Source organism: Suricata suricatta, chromosome 12 (genome assembly GCF_006229205.1).
Source record: "Suricata suricatta isolate VVHF042 chromosome 12, meerkat_22Aug2017_6uvM2_HiC, whole genome shotgun sequence".
Taxonomy (NCBI): Eukaryota; Metazoa; Chordata; class Mammalia; order Carnivora; family Herpestidae; genus Suricata; species Suricata suricatta.
In genome coordinates this window covers 89,282,626-89,301,842 of record NC_043711.1, presented here as the reverse complement: position 1 = coordinate 89,301,842, position 19,217 = coordinate 89,282,626, and the positions used below count along the sequence as shown (strand labels likewise).

The 19,217-nt window shown below is 43.9% G+C and overlaps 1 protein-coding gene across 1 annotated transcript in view; it reads left to right on the top strand.

Annotated features, from left to right (window-relative positions):
• PTPRT (protein tyrosine phosphatase receptor type T) overlaps positions 1–19,217 on the top strand; it is a 770,667-nt gene that overhangs the window by 590,178 nt on the left and 161,272 nt on the right. Inside the window, exons 13-14 of the mRNA XM_029917352.1 lie at positions 4,643–4,778; positions 17,041–17,070. Coding sequence (XP_029773212.1) covers positions 4,643–4,778; positions 17,041–17,070 — 166 coding nt within the window. The remainder of the gene's footprint in view (positions 1–4,642; positions 4,779–17,040; positions 17,071–19,217) is intronic.

Sequence of the window (19,217 nt, the reverse complement as noted above, 5' to 3'; positions counted from 1 at the left end):
TATATATATATATATATATATATATATATATATATATACATATATACACACACACCCCACATCTTCTTGATCCACTCATCAGGTGATGGACATTTAGGTTCTTTCCATGAATTGGCTATTGTTGATAGTGCTGCTATGAACATTGGAGTACAGGTGCCCCTATGCATCAGCACTTCTGTCTCCCTTGGGTAAATCCCTAGCAGTGCTATTGCTGGGTCATAGGGGAGTTCTATTGATAGTTTTTTGAGGAACCTCCACACTGTTTTCCAGAGCGGCTGCACCAGTTTACATTCCCACCAGCAGTGTAGGAGGTGCCTGTCTCTCTACATCCTCGCCAGCATCTGTAGTCTCTTGATTTGTTCATTTTAGCCACTCTGACTGTCATGAGGTGGTATCTCAATGTGGTTTTGATTTGTGTTTCCCTGATGATGAGTGATGTTGAGCATCGTTTCATGTGCCTGTAGGCCATCTGGATGTCCTCTTTGGAGAAGTGTCTGTTTATGTCTTCTACTCATTTCTTCACTGGGTTATTTGTTTTTTGGGTGTGGAGTTTGGTGAGTTACTTGTAGATTTTGGATACTAGCTTTTTATCTGATATGTCATTTGCAACTATCTTTTCCCATTCTGTCGGTTGCCTATTAGTTTTCTTGATTGTTTCCTTTGCAGTGCAGAAGCTTTTTATCTTGATGAGGTCCCAAGTGTTCAGTTTTGCTTTCATTTCCCTTGCCTTTGGGGATGTGTCAAGTAGGAGATTGCTGCAGTGGAGGTCAAAGAGGTTTTTTCCTACTTTCTCCTCGAGGGTTTTGATGGTTTCCTGTCTCACATTCAGGTCCTTCAGCCATTTTGAGTTTATTTTTGTGTATGGTGTACCCCTTTAAACACGTTGGCATGCTTACTTTTTGAACAGAGGTGCAATTCCATAGCAGCTCAAGCAAATGCCCTTGAAAGGGCACTAACGTGGACGTTGGGTTGGCCATGTCCCAGGGCATGTTCCCATCCCTGTACCTGAGTCTCCTTGGGCCAGCCAAGCATAACTCCTCTCCATCACTTTCCTTTATAGAGTTTGTGATTTCAGCCCTGATGCCTGTTGGCTGAACTCACTGAATCTGTCTAAACCATTGGGCTCTGGCCTTTTCAAATAGATTCCCTGGATCAAGTGTGTTCCATTGTTGGCTCATGGTTATCATTTCAGTCTAGGGGCATCTTGGAACTTATTTGGGAAAGGTTTTCTAACACATATCTAAACATATTTACTTTCCTTTGCACAGAGATTGATTTTATCCTAGAAGCAGTGTTTGACACAGCTGATGATTCCTTCCTTTTTGAAACACTTGTCTCTTGGCTCTAGGGCACTCTGCCCTCCTGGGTTTTATAAGTCATCCAGCCACTCCTCCTCTGCCTCCTGTGCAGGCATATCTTCATCTACGCACTCACTAATGCTGTAGACTATCTCCTCTCTAAGCCTGCTTCCCCTTTCGCTCTTCATTCTTTCCCTGGGTGTCGCCATACTATCTGATACTGAGCTGCAGATACTATCTATCTATGTGGATAAATCACACATTTTTACCTCCAGCTCAGACTTCTTTCCAGAGCTCCACACCTGCATTTTTAACTGCCTCTTTTTCTAGTGTAGATCTCTATCTCAGATTGCCCAAAACATGCCCATTCTCTCTCTCTACAGCTATATTTTGTTTATTGTTTCTTGAACTCATAAACAGTACCTATGAAAACCAAAAAGTTGTGGTCATCCCCGACGGTCCTTTCTCCTTCACTCTCTGTATCCATCCCAGCAGCAGGTTTTACTTACATACTTTTTGGGTAATTATCTCTTTTATTGTTATCACTATCTCCTAAGTCCACACAACAATCATTTCCCACCTGGATGCCTACAATGGTTTCAGAATTCATCTCTCCAAGCCACATTGGCTCTACACTGAAGCTGGGATGATCAGTTGGAAGAGTAAATCTGACCATATTATTGCTGCATGAACAACACTTAAATGGCTCCCTGCGTTTCTTGGGGTAAAGAACAAAAGCTCTCATTGTGGCCTCTGCTGCCCTGTGTGGATGGGCCTCTGCGGCCTCTTTAGCTTCCCTCTCATCATGCTCTCCTTGCTTTCTCATTCTTGTTACACTCTTTTTCATTTCTCAAATGCACCAGTCTCCTTTTCCCATTGCACAGTGCTGTTCCTTCCACAGCTCCCACTTGCTCCTCCCATATTCTCTGCCTTGTTACACCCTATCCTCACCCCACCTGCCGTGTCTTCCCCACTCATGATCCACTTCCCTATTGTGTGCTTTCCAAGTGCCTTGTGCCTCTCTTTTCTCATTGTTAACAGATTTGCAAGCCTGCTGTTATTGATTCTCAGTTCATTAATTCTGTCTCCTGAGCCCCACCCATCACTCACAGCAGGCTCTTCGAGGGCAGGGACTGTGCCTGTTTCACTCACCACTGTATCACTGAAGGCCTGGCATTTAGTGAGTGCTTGTGATCATTTACTGAAGGAGTGAAGTGTGAATCTTTTTAAGCCAAGGCAGTAGCAGTGTTCCTAGGGTAATAAGATACTCTCCAGGGCTCATTTGCCTTTGTACCCCCAGTCTCTAGAATAGGATCTCACAGCAGGCACTAAATAAAACTTAGCTCTACCAGTGAATGCTCCCGAGCCAGCTTCCTTCCTTCGAATCCAAACAAAAAGCCTGACACAATTGAGGAAATTGTCATCTGAGGTGTTCAGCTTTATGTTTGGTGCACAACGAATGACCCCCATCTCAGAAAGCATGACTCCAAACTAGGAAATGGGGGCTGTGTATGGTTCCTTGGAACCAGCCCACATCCTGGAATATGAGACCAGCCCTGCCAAGGAGGTGGTCGGCTACCTCTCCCACGAGCCCTCTGAAGTATAGATAGGCACAGCTTGTTCAGGCAGCCTCGGGATTAGATGAGTTGGTCTTGCCTTTAGCTGATGAAGGGAACAATAAAATCTCTCATCCATAAGTCCATCCAAGAGAAGGATCTCTCATCCCACAGACAGCATCATTTGGCACATGGTACGTGGGTGCTCAGTGGTGGATAAATGAAGCAAACAAACATCTTTATATCCTTCAGTAATCACATGTGAGCCAGCAGGAGGAGGGTAGCCTGTGTGAGACACTGGCATTAGAGAGCTGAGAGCCGCCTTCCCTGTTCTTGAAGACTTGCCGTTCCCACTAGGGAGACTTGGCTAAGTGAATCCAGCTTGTCCCAGTTTCCAGAGAGTTTGGGGAATGTGCTCTGATAGAGGAAACACTCCACACTCTTAAACAAGAAGAGGGGATGCATTCTTGTGCTGAAGGGCTGTTCTTAAATCTCAGTGGGCTTGGGGAATCAGAATCGTAGCTAGTGGGCTTTAGCTTTCCTTCACTTCAGCTGAGTTCTGTAAACACGTGGTAGAAAAGGGAGAGATTCAATTTGGTTCCATGAGAACAAATGTGTGTGGGTAGCAGTGTCACCCCTTCAGCTAAACGGTGAACAACTGCAGACATTATGAGAACACCTAGTACAAGCCAGGCTCAGTGCTACCATGAGGAAACAAAGATAAAGGAGGCATAATCTCACCCCAAGGTGCTGGCAGACCATTGGAGGAGACAGATGGAGAAATAAATAGCTAATAATATCAGTCTATTGAAGTATGTGCAAAGTGTTATAGGGAGTTAGGATTTAGTGGAGAGAAAGGCACAGGCAACCGGAGGAGATGCAGTCAGTGATGAGGGATGAGCTGGTGCTGAGGTGGCAGAAACCGGAAGGTGGGGGATGCGCCAGGAAGACGAGTCTTTGGATTTAAACTGCTGCACTCAAAACGTGGCCCTGGGGAATATGAACAGCCTCAGGTGCTGGTAACCCCTGAGCCACTCTTCAGAAGTGTCTGAGTGAGGACTGAGAAGTGGCCTCTGATCCCCGGTACATTGCCTGAAGAGGCCAGGCTTAGGTATATTTTGGGTGCCTGGAACTGAATCCGAGAGTTTGTACCTGGCAGAGCATGTAGCATTGGCCTTAAATTCCAGAAATGCAGTTAGTCACATAGAAGTGTTTTCTGAACCCCAGGAAATTATTTTTAATGCACTAAATTTCTGCCACACCATTTGTTTCATAGACTACGCAAAACAACAATGTTGTGCTTTTACCTTTAAAATTCCAGTGATTTTTAATCATGTTGCCCTAACACAAAGCTATTGTTTTCACCATTTACCAGAAAGAATAAAGTTGGGTTTAGGATAATTCCATGAACCTAAGAATAAAACTGTATATAAATCCATGGTTTGATCTGAGGGACAAATCAGCGTGTGGGATGAAACCCTCCACTTGACCTCACTGGACGGTAGGGATGCACTTGACCTCACTGGACGGTAGGGGTGCCACAGTGCAGCAATTGTGCAGCCTTGGGACACGTACTTCATTTTGCTGCACCTCAGAAAAAGGGGACAGTATAACCCAATATCACAAAGGATTAATTCTCAAAAAGATTAAAAGAGACAATGTGTGCAATGCTCTTAACACAGTGTCTGGCACATAGCACCCAGTAAATGGAACCTGTTGTCATTATAATTGTTGTCTAGTCATATGTGTGAGCCTTTTCGACATCTTTCTTTTTCTTTGCCCTTGAAGGTGCCTCCACCCAGAATTCTAACACCGTGGAGCCGGAGAAGCAGGTAGACAACACCGTGAAGATGGCCGGTGTCATCGCCGGCCTCCTCATGTTCATCATCATCCTCCTGGGCGTCATGCTCACCATCAAAAGGAGGTGGGTGTCTGGTGCTGCCCTGCAGACTCTGCTGACCCCAGCTGGCCCAATCCTCCCATGTGGCCGGTCTTTGCTCTGCTGATCACTTGTGAGCAGGCACCTTCTTCTGTGAGTTTTCAAGTCCTGAAATACTTGAGCTAATTGTGGCTCATTGTGCTGGCATCTGAAAGGTGTGTGCTGCCTGCTTGGCAAGTGGCCCTGAGATGCTCAGTTTCTTTTGGAGCCATTGATCCCTATAGCTGGGCCACCCTGGTGTGCCATGGGATTCCATGTCATGATTCTTCTCAGAGTTAGCTGCTCTGTTGTAACTGATCATGTCTCATCAAAGTTACTGGAGGGGCGCCTGGATGGCTCAGTCGGTTAAGCCTCCGGCTTCGGCTCAGGTCAGATCTCATGTTCGTGGGTTCGAGCCCCGCGTCAGGCTCTGTGCTGACAGTAGCTCAGAGCCTGGAGCCTGCTTCAGATTCTGTGTCTCCTTCTCTCTCTGCCCCTCCCCCTCTCATGCTCTGTCTCTCTCTGTATCAAAAATAAATAAAATATTTAAAAAAAAAAGTTACTGGAGAGCCCTAGAAATACAGATGCAGGAAAGTAATGCTTTACTGTTTTTGCCTTCCCTCACTCTGATTTCTCTTTGGTCTACCAGCAGCTTCCTAAGCTGCCCCCTACATGGCAGAGATAAAGCCTCCCTTGGTGTGACAGTCCCAAGGGAAGATTCCTTCCTACTCCATGTCCTAATGCCTTCCCAGCTGGATTGTTGCTGGATTGCTGCTACTTGTTCTTTCTCAACGGGATGTCTTTCTGGGTGTCTCTGGTCCACTAATACAGTTATCATGTGCTGCATGGCTCATGAAAGCTGGGGTATAGGCTCCTTCTTATCCCCAGGATTTGACACATCGACATCTTCTGTTTATCAGACATTCACAAGGCTTGAGGCTAACACAGAGGAGTTGCAGAGAGGGAAAGGAACCATTCATCCAGGAAAACTGATGAATGTCGGCTCTCACTGTCCCAGGATGCACTGTTATTCCTCCAAAATGGGAGTCCCAGGGCCCACCTCTCCTTAGCCCCAGGACTACCACCATATTCCCATGTCTACCACCCACCCCCATGTCTTCTCAGTTTCAGCATCGTGGCCAAACCTTGGTCTCCACCTTCTTGCTCCCCTTCTCTGCCAGAGCAAACAACCTTTATCTACATTTCAACATGATGTGCTTCAGTGTGCCCTGCCGCCAACTAAACATACCTTCATATCATTAAACAAGCCAGTTCACAGCTCAGCCTGAAGCTCTGGTGTCTGGTTACTCACAGAGTTCAGAGCAAAGCCAGTTACAAGGACCAAGGGCTTGCTTCCATCTGTAGAAGGAAAAGTGCTCATGAAATTTCTGTTCTACCAGAAAATAAAGGGACAGAATGCAGAAACATTTATGTTTCTAGACATTAATGAGTCAGAAATACTTGGATTCCCACTGGACATGGCAGTCAGACTTCTCTGAGCCATTTTGGCACCAGAATACCCCGTGTCCTTCATGACTCTATTCTGAATCAGCCAGGCGTCCCTCTGGCCAGGATATCTTATTGGCAGGACCTTGTCCAGAACCACTCCTTTCCTCAGGCCCTCAACAGAACGACTGGAGAGTTAAGGTTCTTATCCAGCTACTGATTTTCTAGTTGGAGAGGGGGAAGGGTAGGTACTACATTAATACTGAGGAGCAAGAGCCCCCAAAGCACTGAGGGCAGCATTGCATTGTCATATCATCGTCTTCTATATGACCATATTGCAGATCTCAGTGACAAGTCAGCTATTAGATGAAGTCAAACTGAAGTGTGGTTTCTCTGGGGGCAATAGGCACATGTAAGATTGCTGACATGTTTCTTAGAGTCACAGATGCATTAGAGGCAGAGGTGAGTTGGGGATTGTCTACCTGGAAAAAGTAACTGATTTAATAGAATCTCATTCATCTTTGATAGACCTGAAATGTTCTCATTCTTTGCCACTGATTTGTAAGTCAGATAAGCTCTTCCAATTTTGCTCTTTCTAAAGCCTGGCTTAACCCACGTCATCATCGTCTGTGAGCTTGTGAAGAAATTTCACTTCCTTCTCCACAGCTATTTCTGCAACGTGTGACTTTTCAGGAGGGAGGAGAGGGCTTTCTGTTTCCAGGGTGGGAACAAGTATAGTGAGAGTCCTTTGTGTGGCTTTAACCTCTACTGCGTGTCTTCATCATCTCTCACCTCTATCAAAACTGTCCATCAGACCCAACCAACAGGCATCACATGACCACCATTTATTTGTCTCCGAGAAGCAAAACTCAGATGTGGTAGTGAGGGGGGGCGGGGTGGCAGTGGAGGCTGATCAATGTTTGCATATACAGTATCTTTTAGATAAAAGAAGACCTTTTGCTGACCTATTGATAGTGATAATTTATACGTGGGTGTGGGGCAGGGGAAGGAGAGGAGAAAACGAGAACATAACGATAGGTCTGCACTCTTTCCACTAAACTACAGTGCTTTCTGATGTCTAGAGACACCCCCAAGGTGAGCTCCCTTAGGTCTTTGACTCCAGCTGCATATCGAAGCATGGGGGAAAGCCTCATTGTTCAGTTGAGTCTGTCACTAACTTACTGCTGGCCAGAATGCTGGGGCATTATAGCTACCTAAAAGGAAGTGATATTAAAGGGAAAGAAACCTCCAAATAATAGGCAGATCATCACAACTCAAGACCCTGGTGTCAGCATCTCTTCAGCATCCCAATGTGACCTAAAGTTCGTTCTTGGATGCAGGAACTCTCAGAAGTCAAATGCCTGCTGCATCCCCTCCACTGACTTGAGCTGGGTCTTCTTCCTAACTGCTATGGACACGGGAGTGGTGACTTTCTGTTTTCTCCACTACTAAGGGATTCAGCTGGCTCGAAAACTTCTCCAGTGCTGCAGACAAAAGGTTTCGGTATACATGAGATGTCCCTAGATTGTCCCTGTAGAGTTCATCATCACTGGCCTTATAGGGCTTCCTTGTGACTCCCCAAAGAGAGTCTTTCTTTTGCTTTTAGGTGTTTTCTTTTGTGATACTGAAATAGAAAGCCTACTGAGAATGGGCTAGAGATAGAAGACGAAGGGAAGGACCTAAGGAAAGCAGCTAAATCAATTCACATTCAGAAGGTGGGGGGGGGGGGTAGAGTGGTGAGGGCATAGCCTGAGGGATGTTTTGTTGTTGCTTGTTTATTTCCTGATGGATAGATATTGAGAAATGTAAGGTTGTGGAAAGGGGCCTGAAATGTTGGATGGGGATTCAATTTTTTTAATGTTTTTTGAGAGAGAGAGAGAGAGAGAGAGAGAGAGAGAGGGAGGGAGGGAAAGAGAGAGGGAGATGGAGAGAGAGAGAAAGATGCAGAGAGAGAGAGAGGGAGACAGAATCTGAAATAGTCTCCAAGCTCTGAGCTGTCTGTCAGCACAAAGCCCGATGCAGGGCTTAAACTCATGGGCCAGGAGATCATGACCTTAGGTGAAGTTGGACACAACCAAATGAGCCACCAAGGAGCCTCTGTTGGGGGATGATTCAAACAGGATTCACTTACAGTTTGCAAAAGATACCAGTTAAAGTAGTTTTTGTAGTACCTTTGGCTGTTTAGAGAGGATTTCTTTGAATGTAGGCTGATGCAGAATCAGGGCTACATGAGATATAAAGGAATACATGAGCATTATAAGAAGGGAGTCTGGAGCCTTCCCCTGATACAGTTAATTACCAGGATATTGGATATAAGCTGGATAATGGCTCCATCCTTTACTCCTGGTTCCCTTGAACACATGCAGACCTCAGAATGCTCTAGAATGGGCTTCTGCATGCAACTATGTAATAGAACATACCTTCTTTTCATGACCATTTTGTTGAGTTTTGAAATAGAGAGACTCATTACTACAGTCTTGGTCATCTTCCCTGACCTCCTCTCTTTAGAATTGCTGGACATCCTCTCCCAAAGAAATGTGCAGCCAGAATTTTTCTAGACCACCCCTGTGGTCCCTTGGCTTACTACCTTAAGGCTCTGGGAGCCTTCAATGAAAATTAAGGTGGAAAGTTCAAGCCTTAGTGCCTTATCTTTGATGGGTTTTTTTTAATGTTTTGTTTATTTTTGAGAGAGAGAGAGAGCGGGCGCGAGCGTGAGCAGGGGAAGGTCAGAGAGAGGGGGAGACACAGAATCCAAAGACAGGCTCCAGGCTTTGAGCTGGCTGTCAGCACAGATCTCAACATGGGGCTCAAACCCACAAACCATGAGAACATTGAGCCAAAGTCAGACGCTTAACCGACTTAGCCAGCCAGGCACTCCATTATCCTTGATATTTGAAGCTGTTTCTTAGCCATGCACATATGGGAAGTTCCACATTTTAATGTTTGTTTGGGGGGACATACGTTTGTTTGGGGGGATAATGTTTGTTTGGGGGGACCATATGGGTGCATGCCCACAAGCTTCCCGTATTCTCATTTTATTCCTCTGGACATATTTGCTTAAGTCTGAGCATGGTCTTCCAAGGCTTTTAAGGCATAGCCATTTACTTTTGCATGGGGAAACACTGGAGCTAGGTTAAGCAGCATTCTTTGGTAGATTTGTACCCCACACCGTATCTGGATCCTCTATTAACCTTTCATTCCCTTTTTGCTTTTCAAGTGGAAACTGAGCAACTTTTTGGAGACCTTTTTGAAGTCAGTGCCCACACATGGTTCTAGCCACTTCCTTCTCCCCTCTTCTTCCCCCAGCCCAGCTCTTTCTGGTCCAGCCTCAATTTTCTCCCAACTATGTCTGTCCAAACAGTAACTTTTCCAGGAGTGAAATTGGAGTGTCTTGAGTTTGAGATATAAGAGTCTCCTTTGAAATAAATGTCCATTTTTTGGTGTACTTTGATTTTCTGTGACTTGGGTCTGTCCCCAAGGAGCTCCCAGTCCCATGGGAACAGACATCTTATTGTGGACTGGGAAGCAGAAAATCTGGGCCCCATGTGTGTGCCGTTAGCCTTGGAGAAGCAACAAAGCTCAGCCTTTCCTTTTGCAACTGTGAGATGCGGCTAATCCCATGGGGTTGTTCTGAAGATCATATGAGCTAATGGTCAGGACAGGCTTTATTTCCTCTACCTGCCTGAGAGATCCTAATGCATAATGTCAACAGAGACATTCATCTCACACATGACTGTCACCTGTACCCAGGTACCTCCTACGCTAATATGCTAAGAGCAGTGCTACAATCAATACACATCATCTAACCTAATTTATTTTCCATTTAAACTGTCACCATATTTTGATTTTAATACTATAAATAATCATAATAAGATAGGACATTGGTACACCTTTGTTTGAGAAGAGGAAACTGAAGTTTGAAAAAGTTTATAAGTTACCCAAGATCTTGGATAGAGTAGAAATACAAAACCAGGCTCTATGACTCCAGAGAGTTAACTGAATGCTGTTACCTTCTGTTCTCTGAGTCGTGGAGACTGGAAGAAAGTAAATGAATCTTGGAATAGGAAGCAGGCCACCCAGGTTCAGGGATTATTTTCTCCTACTCTCTGCTGTAATGCATGCCATTTCCCTGAATCAAATGTCGGGTGTTTGTCTTCACCTACAAGGTTCCTGTCACTCTCTAATCCTTAGCTTCAAGTTCTTCCAAGTAGGACTCCCAACTGATACCTCTCACTTGAGTCATTCCACAAGCCCCCGACACCAGAAAGATGCAGTGAGACCTCCCTGCCTGAAGCCACTGTGCCATGTACACAGGTCTTCAGGTGTGGATTTAGCCACATGATGGTTGTCATTTTGCTGACCTCAAGGTGGAAATGACCTGGGAGGGCAGGATCTTCTGATTTAGCCTTTTCTCACACTATCTCAGCTGCCTCTGACATCTGCCTTGAAAACCCCTCAATATTTTCATCATCGAAGCCCAAATCATCACCTACCCACCGACTTGCTCACAATCCTATGTCCCCCTCTCAGTGGTGGGCATTCCCTCTGCCAAACTTATGGGGTTGCATCACCCTGATACTTCTAAACCTGCATCTTTACCTTCTCTTGGTCATACCCCATCCCCACTCCCTGCACTGCCCCTTCCCTGGTACAGGCCCCCATCGCTCTCTTGTATGAGTCTCCTCCCCAGCCCCACCCCTCCAAACCATCCTTCATCCACAAAGTAGCCAAAGTAACACTTCAGAAAGGAAAGTTGTTCTCCCAAACCTGCTGTCTAAAATCCCTTGATGGCTTCTCCTGACTTATAATAATAGTTCATGGGGTAGAGATGAGAGAAGAAGCACATGCTTTAGGACATCTGGAGAATTTTGTCAAGCTGTGCTGTCCCCCTGCTCATAGTAATTCTGGAACATTTCCTAAGGTCTTACTCTATTATTACACCTTTGCTTGTGAAGCTTCCCCCTCATTCAGTGCCTGTGTTCCTCAGTTCCATGTGACCACATTCTACCCCTGTTTAAAGTCTAATTCAAAAGCTGCCTTCTCCAATAAACCCTTCCTAACCTCCAATCTAGACACAATCTCTTCGCCATCTGGATCCCCTCTGTGAGGATCCATGTTATATCCTGTTATATCTGTCATTTGTATTCATCTTATCTTTTCTACTAAACCATCAGCTGTCTATTCTGATTCATCTGTATCACAAATGTGCTGTGTGGATACTGGGGATTCCCTAAAAATGTGTTGAATGGAGGAGTCAGGTGCAATTAGAACAGATGGGGCCCAGAATTAACACTCCATCTCTTGGGCAGGAAAGCTTCACTCAGGACATAGACCTAAATATCAACATGGAGCACCAAGGTAAACCCAGTCCTGTGGTGAGGGTGTAGACTAAAATGGCAGCTAGGGAAAGATATAGCATGGTCTGAGCTTTCAGGAACACATTGTCTATCCAAGGGGGAAAAAAGAGTGAGTCAATAGGTAAAGGGAACTTCTGGGTCAGCCAAAAGAGACAGTGCCACTATGCGATTATAGTGTGCTATAGGTCATAAAGCTAAAATGTGGAATTGAAGGAAAAGTGCCCCACATCACATACCTAATAAGTGGCAGAGCTGGGTCTCAAACCTGGCCAATTTGATAATGGATATGACACTCTTGAACACCTGAATGTCTAGTCTAAATGAAATATAAAACAGGACTTGCTGGGATGCTGAACTGTGAGACATAATTTTGAGTGGTTTGTTGAGGTGGCCAAAGAGCCCAAATTAAGGATGTCATGCTGTTTTGTCCACCCCATTCTAAGCAGCTCCTTGCTCCACCCACTGAAAAGTGAATCCTTCTGTTTGCACTCCCTCAGTAGCCACTCAGGCCAGAAGCGTGGAGGTCCCCTTCAGTATGCTCACATTTAATTATCTACTGAATCACCTTTCACGTTCACATCTCCTTCCCCATTGGCCATTACGAGATAGACCCCCAATATCTCTGCTTTGACCCTGCCACAGCCTTCATCACCCCAGTCCTTCTCCCCTATAGCTTTCTTCTCACGCTTCTGCCAGAATCATTCATCTAGAAAAATATTTGGTCACTTGTTCTCCCTAGGCCTGGTAGTGTTGAGATGGAGCTCCATAAGCTCTTTGGGAACTAAGACCTGCCAACGTTTTGACAGTCTCACCTTGCTAACTGTCCTAACCATCCTATAAACAGTTTCATCTGCCTGGAAATACCCTTTTTCCAACTTCATCTAAATACTCCTTGACTTTATAACTCAAGCATCATAGACTCTGTCTATGTCTCTCTATCTGTCCCCTTCCCCACCCTTCTCCCCTGGACATGATCCTACTGCTTCCTGTGTCGCCACAATACTATTTATCACCCCAGAAGACAATAGAGCCTAGTGGTTATTAATGCAGGCTCCTAAAATCAGACTGCTTGGATTCTCATCCCATACTCAACTATGTAAGCTTGAGCAAGTTGTCTAACCTCTCTGAGCTCCACTTTCCTCATTCACATAACAAGGATAATAATGCTTTATCATGAGGATTAAACAAAATAGTCTGTATAATGTACTGTAACAGTACCTGGCACATGTGACTTCCTGATATTTCAGTGATAGTTCTTACTACTATTTGTTTTATAAGCTCCTTATCTGGCTCTTTCATCAGAAATTTGGGCTGGGTCAAGATCTCATTTGTCTTTCTATCTCTGGTACTTAGCAGGGACAGGCATATGTAGTAGGCCCTTGAGAAGTTTTTGCTGCGTTGATGATGAAAAGATGGATGAGTGGATGATAGATGGATTGTTGGATTAAAGGGAAGATGAGTGGATGGACGAATAGATGAGTGTGTGGGTTTATCAGCTAGACGGATAAGTGGGTGGATAAATTGCTAAGTGGGTAGATAGATGGATAGTTAGATGGGTGGAGGGATGGGTGGTTGGATACATGCCTAGATGGATACATGGATTGGTAGAAGGGTGGATGGGTGGGTTTATGAGCTAGATGGATAGGTGGATGGTTAAATAGACAGCTTAGTCCTGTTTAAATAATATGGAACAGAGGAAAGCTGTGCCTCAAGTCAGTTTTATCAGCCAGCTGAAAGGAAGATTGTGTAATATGTGATTTATTAAGTTTGGAGTTTGGGTTTTTTTTTTTCCTCTAAGTACAGCTATCTTCCTGCTCAGGATTTTTGGTCTCGGGCAATCTGTTACTTACAATATCACTGTATCCTTGTAAAGTTAGACCTTCAGTAAATCTTCTTCAAGCCTCAGAGAAAACATACATGTATACTGTGTTTGGGCCACACAGAAAAGAACTATAATTCTTGCCCTGGAAGACTTTGCAATTTAATTGGGAAAAGATACTCAACTAATAGAAGCTTGTCAGTCTCTGTTAATCTGGAATTGCCTTAAAGCTGGATTAGGGATAGCACTGGCTTTTGGTGACAGCCAGGATAACTCAGAAAACCTACTTGGAAGAGGTGGTTTGAATGCAGGGAGGCGTATTGTCATGAGGAGGTAGCCTGAGCAGAGGTAAATCCTGAAGGTTGGAAGCAGAAAAGCCCGGAAGGTCTAGAATATTGAGTGCAGCCTGGGCCCAAGAGCACTGCCTGGGGCCGCTGATGGTAAGGAAATCTGGCTCAGGTTGAAAGCCTTACCGTTGGCCCCAAACTACACAATAGCAGTAGAGTCCTCACTACTAGTGAGGGGTGACCCCTTAGAGCCTCTGATTCCTTACCCAAAACTGAGAAACATACTGCCTGCTCCATGGGGTTATGGGGAGTTTGAAAAGATTCAAGGCATGTGTCATATCAGTGCCAGACCCACTGTGTTACTCAACATACACCTGTTTTCTTCCTTCTTCATATAGGCAGCATAGGCTGGTGGTCGAGAACATGAGCTTTAGACCCATGTTGCTGTCCAGCTTTAGAGCCTCATTGCTATCAAATCCAGATACTAGCTGCAAGATCCTAGGAAGTTACTTAATCTTCTCTGCCTCAGTTTCTTCATCTGTAAAGTGGGGCTGATAATAATACTCACCTTTCGGGGTGGTTGTGAGGAATATATGAGTTAATATATGAGAGCCTAGGACAATGCCTGACACATAGTAAGTGCTACATTAAGTATTTGTTCTTATTTTAATACTATTTTAAATATTCCTAAAAAAGGAATACTTTGTTCCTGGTTACTGGAGTGAATAGCAGCAAACCTTATATCTATGGATAAGGTGGGGGCATAAATTCCCCTTTACCAAGCACTACTAATGTCAGGTGTTTAGATTAATATAATTTAATATTAATTTAGATTAATATAATTTACTTAAAACACTTTATATAGTCGATATCATATACAATTTGAATATGATTTAGGTTAACTTAATGTTAATGCCCACTTTGGGGAATAGGTAATTATCACTCCCAACCTTGACATGGAAAAACTGAGACTCAGAGACACCTAATAAGTGACTTACGAAAGACATGCCATTAGCAAGTGGTGGTGCTGGGATGCTAAGACATCACATTTCTACTCCCCAAAGCTGTTTAGGCTGGCAGTCATCCATGCCACTCACCATGGTACGTGGATCAGGAAACAGAGGTCCAGGGGGAGGAATAGACTTACCTAGGATGTCACAGTGAGCAAGTGAAAGTTCTGGACTCAGAACCCTGCCCTCTTGATTCTCAGTCCACTGTTCTCGGTAGTATGGAGAACAAAGTTGTCTGTAAATCTTCATCAAATGGATCCTTCACTTTCTTCCCCAAGGAATCACATTTCCAGTCACTGGATCACTGAGCCAGCAATGGAGGAGAGGAAAGATCTCCTTACGGCATGAACTTACATGGTTGGTTAAAGGAATTTGGTGACTTGCATGGGCTTTTCCACTCCCACTCATCATGGCAGGGAGTTTCTCAACCCTTTCGTCATCTAAGGTCACTGTTCATTTGACCCAGGACACTGAATGGTTTTATGAGTGACCAGATCTTGCTGCACTGTGGCTCATTTTCCCCAGCCCAGCTTCCCAAGTAGACATGGAGTGTCTTTTCTGCCATGACCTCCTTAGCTCTGAGAGTCACTTATCTTCTATAGCTAGAGTTGGGCTCTCCTGAAAAATAAGAGAAAGCCTAGAGGTTGCCTGCCTAGGGGCTTTGGTCACTTTGAACTTGAGAGGGAGAAATTTGAGGTTCTGAGGACATGTTCCTACCCTGCAGTCATAAAGGCTGCATCTTCCTGTGCCAAGCAAACTGAGTAACAGTTGCAATTAGCCAAATAACTCAAGAGGGAAGGGAACTATTCTTGCCTATTCAGATGTATATTTGGGGACCTTAATTATCAGCAATTTTTCTCAATCCACAAATGTATCAGTTATTGTCAGTGTGGCTAAGTCTGTAAGATAAAAGCATTCCTATTTATTTTCCTACAAAATATGAGAAGTTATAGCAAAGGGAATATCGTGGACTTGTTTGAGTTTTTTATTGTTCAGAAGCAAAGAGCTAGAAGGGACATCAGAAAGAGATTGCAGGTAGTGATTTTTCAGACATTCTTTTGGAGAGTGGAATTCTTAGTCATGTGACATTTTAAATGAAACTCCAATTTATAAAAGAGGTAAAAATGGATGAGAAGTGCTGGCTTTCATGGATAAGCAATTCTACCTGCTCAGTATCCCCCCTCTCCCATTTCAATGAGGCTACTGTGCAGAACCCCCAGGATCCTGTACACACCGTTTTTAAAACTAATGATCTAGTTCAACTCATCTGATAAGGAAATAATCAGATAAGGAAATAAAGGCATAGAGAATTTACTGAAGTTGTAGTCTATTCAGATTGAAGTTTGGAACTTCTTTCTCTTAGTGCAATGCTCTTTAATGATGAAGTTGGAATTTTGTTCTGGTTATCTATGGATAGGTAACAAACATGAATTTTAGTCACTTGCATTTCTTATGAATCTACAGTTTGGTCAAGGCTCAAAGAGAATGACTTGTTTTATTCGATGATACCAAGGATCTCAATTGAAATAATCCAACTAGTGGGATTCTGGATGAATGTGTCTCTTCATACAGTGTTAGGGTCTTTCTACATGATCTTTTCAGCAGGGCAGCCTCAAGATACTTGGACTTCTTACATGGAGAGTCAGGGTTCCAACTGCGAGTTTCAAATACCCAGCCAGAGCTACAAGCCTTCTTTCTGATATATCCTAAGAAGTCCCAAGATATAATTCCTACCACATTCTGTTGGTCACATAGGGCCAGTCCTGGTTCATTGCGGGAAGGAACTGCACACAGGCATGCATACTGGGAAGTGTGGATCCTTGGGGAGCCATCTTGAATGCTGCTACCTGATTACCTTGCTTTTGGCAGGACCTTACATGACTTGCTTAAATAGGCTCTGATGCAGTTTGACCTGAAACAGAGAACATACAAGTCATTATGGTTTTCCTTAGATCTTAAGAGTATTGCCATGTCAAGAATGGTAGTTCTAGAAGACCACAGAAATCTGACCCAGGACCATAATTACAAGGAGACTAGTTTTGACTGACCATAAGAAAAGAACTTACAAACAATTAAAACAGCCAACATTAGACATAGCTTTCTCTGCATGAGTAGTGAATTTCTTCATCATAAGAGAGGTCTCTCTCACTCCTTCTACCACCGGAAGTATCTGATTCTCAGTGAAGAGGATTAATAGAGAAACTTGCATCTCCTAGAGCTCTGGGATGCTGAAATACTATGTGCATTTCTAAGAATCAAGATTTCATATAAATCTAATTCTTGTTTGTTTGTCTTTTCTTTTTCCCCTTTTTGGACATTTCCTTCATCTGACTGCCCATCAATATATAGAAGAAATGCTTATTCCTACTCCTATTACTTGTAAGTATCGACCCGGGGAAACTTTGCTTTGTGCCCTGCAAGGGAACCTGTAGCATGCATTTCCTGCATCAACCAAGTGTCTATTGTTTTCTCATACTCCCTTCTAAGATCTGTAGCCCCAAAGTTTTTATTTCTCATAGATGTTTTCCATTTGAAAATGCACTATCATTGTTGCTTTGTTGATGTCTGTTACGTTTCTGCCATCTTGAATTACCCCCACCCACCCCTTTGTTTGGAGCTGTGAAGGGCTATTTCTCCTTCAGCTGTGTAATTTTCTAGTTAGAAATCGCCAAATTTCAGCAATAGGTCAACCTAATCCCCCTGCAGGACTTGCAGACGTAAAGTAGAATCACAGATCTCAGCAACTTCAGAGCCCATTTATGTCTCCATATGGAATGTGTCACCTTAAGGGACTCAAAGGTTAGAAAGAACTTCATTGGCTGTTTCCACTATTTCGGCAAGTCTACAGGGAAACAGGACTTTACCTAGAACCAGCCTTCACATGTGACAGAAACATCCAAGGTCTTTGGGCTGGAATGATCTCAGTCTGGTGTTTGGCAATAGTTATCTCCCATTATTACTGCACTTTGTTGGTAGTTATAGCTGGCCTGTTTGCCTATAATTTTTTTTTCACTTTTTAGAATGATGGTTTTTCTCATTATTAAACCAGATATATTGAAAATACTTAGTAAAAGGGGAAAAACTATATAAATAGATCCTTGGTAATGAAAAGTTAAGAAAACCACTGAAGTAATCCCATATCCTCAATATGCATTTCCAGTGTTTGGACATTGAGGTCCAGAGAATTGTTTGAAATCACACATCCAGTGAAATTAAACCTCAGAATGCCCGGCTTCTGGTAGAATGTACTGTCCATCATTCCATGACTTGCTCCACCCCAGCACACCCAGTTTTATGAGTCTGTTAGTGATCTTCTGATGAAGCCTTCACAGATGAGGATGGAGCCAGTAAAAGGCTCTAACACTGCCTCTGCTCAGGGTTTTGGCCTAAGGTCAATAGGGTAGACACTGAGTAGATAAGATTCTAGAACCATCATGTTGTATAAGAACTGATGGACCCCACCACCAACACTGAAAGTACCAGAGAACTTGTTTCATCTGTTCATTCACTCATCTGGCAAACATGCATTGAACATGCACATTATGTTCCAGACACTGTGGTGGAGAGATGGCCAGGACTTTGAGTCCTACCTTTCTATCATTCAAGCCTGTCCAGGGACTATTATAAAATCAAATACTTGAAATGTTGGCAGAGACACACCTATGTGTACTGTGGTGTAGGAGCACTTACTTGGGTGACTAAGTTTTTAGCGAGGCAGGGGATACTTACCAGTAGGGATAAATTTGCCCACACTGAAGAAATTCTAAGCAGAGGGAACAGCATCTGCAAAAGTACAGGGGTTACAATGTTATGGGGTGTTGTTCCTGTGGTGAAGAGAATGAGCTTTGGGAATTATGCATCTCTGGATTCAAGCCACACCAGTTACGAAGCCTTGAGAAAATCCTCAGAACTTCTTGAGCCTTATTTCTCTTAACTCTAAAATAGAGGTAAGAGTGCCTAACTCAGGGAATGAGGGATTTCATAAAGTGCCTCGCACAAAGTTGGCACTAATGAAATGTTAGTTTTTTTATTTCCTTTTTTAGAAACCATAAGGGGCCAGGGAAGTAGTGGTGACCCCTTGGAGCTCCTCTGGCCTTCAAGAAGTTTTTCTGGCATCAGTGTTCCACAGTAGTTACAGGCATGCAGTGACTCATCCCAGCCTCTGGGCACCTCACCTCCTCCATCTGTTAGCCAGTGTGCATAGCACTGTCTTTGCATGCCCACTTCATACCAGGCACTGTGCTGAGTACTGTAGTAGAATAAAAAATATACAGTGCTAGAGTGTAAGAGACAGACTAGCAAGTACTTGTAGTTCAAGGTGCAGGGATAAACAGTTGTGCAGTTGTGCAAACTTAGAGTTCTAAGTCACAGATTTTTTTTAATGTTGATTTCTTAGAGTGCACACAAGCAGGGGAGTGGCAGAAGGGGGGGAACAGAGAATCCCAATGTGGGCTCCACACTGACAGCAGAGAGCCTGATGTGGGGCTCAAATCACAAACCATGAGATCAGGACCTGAGTGCAGTCA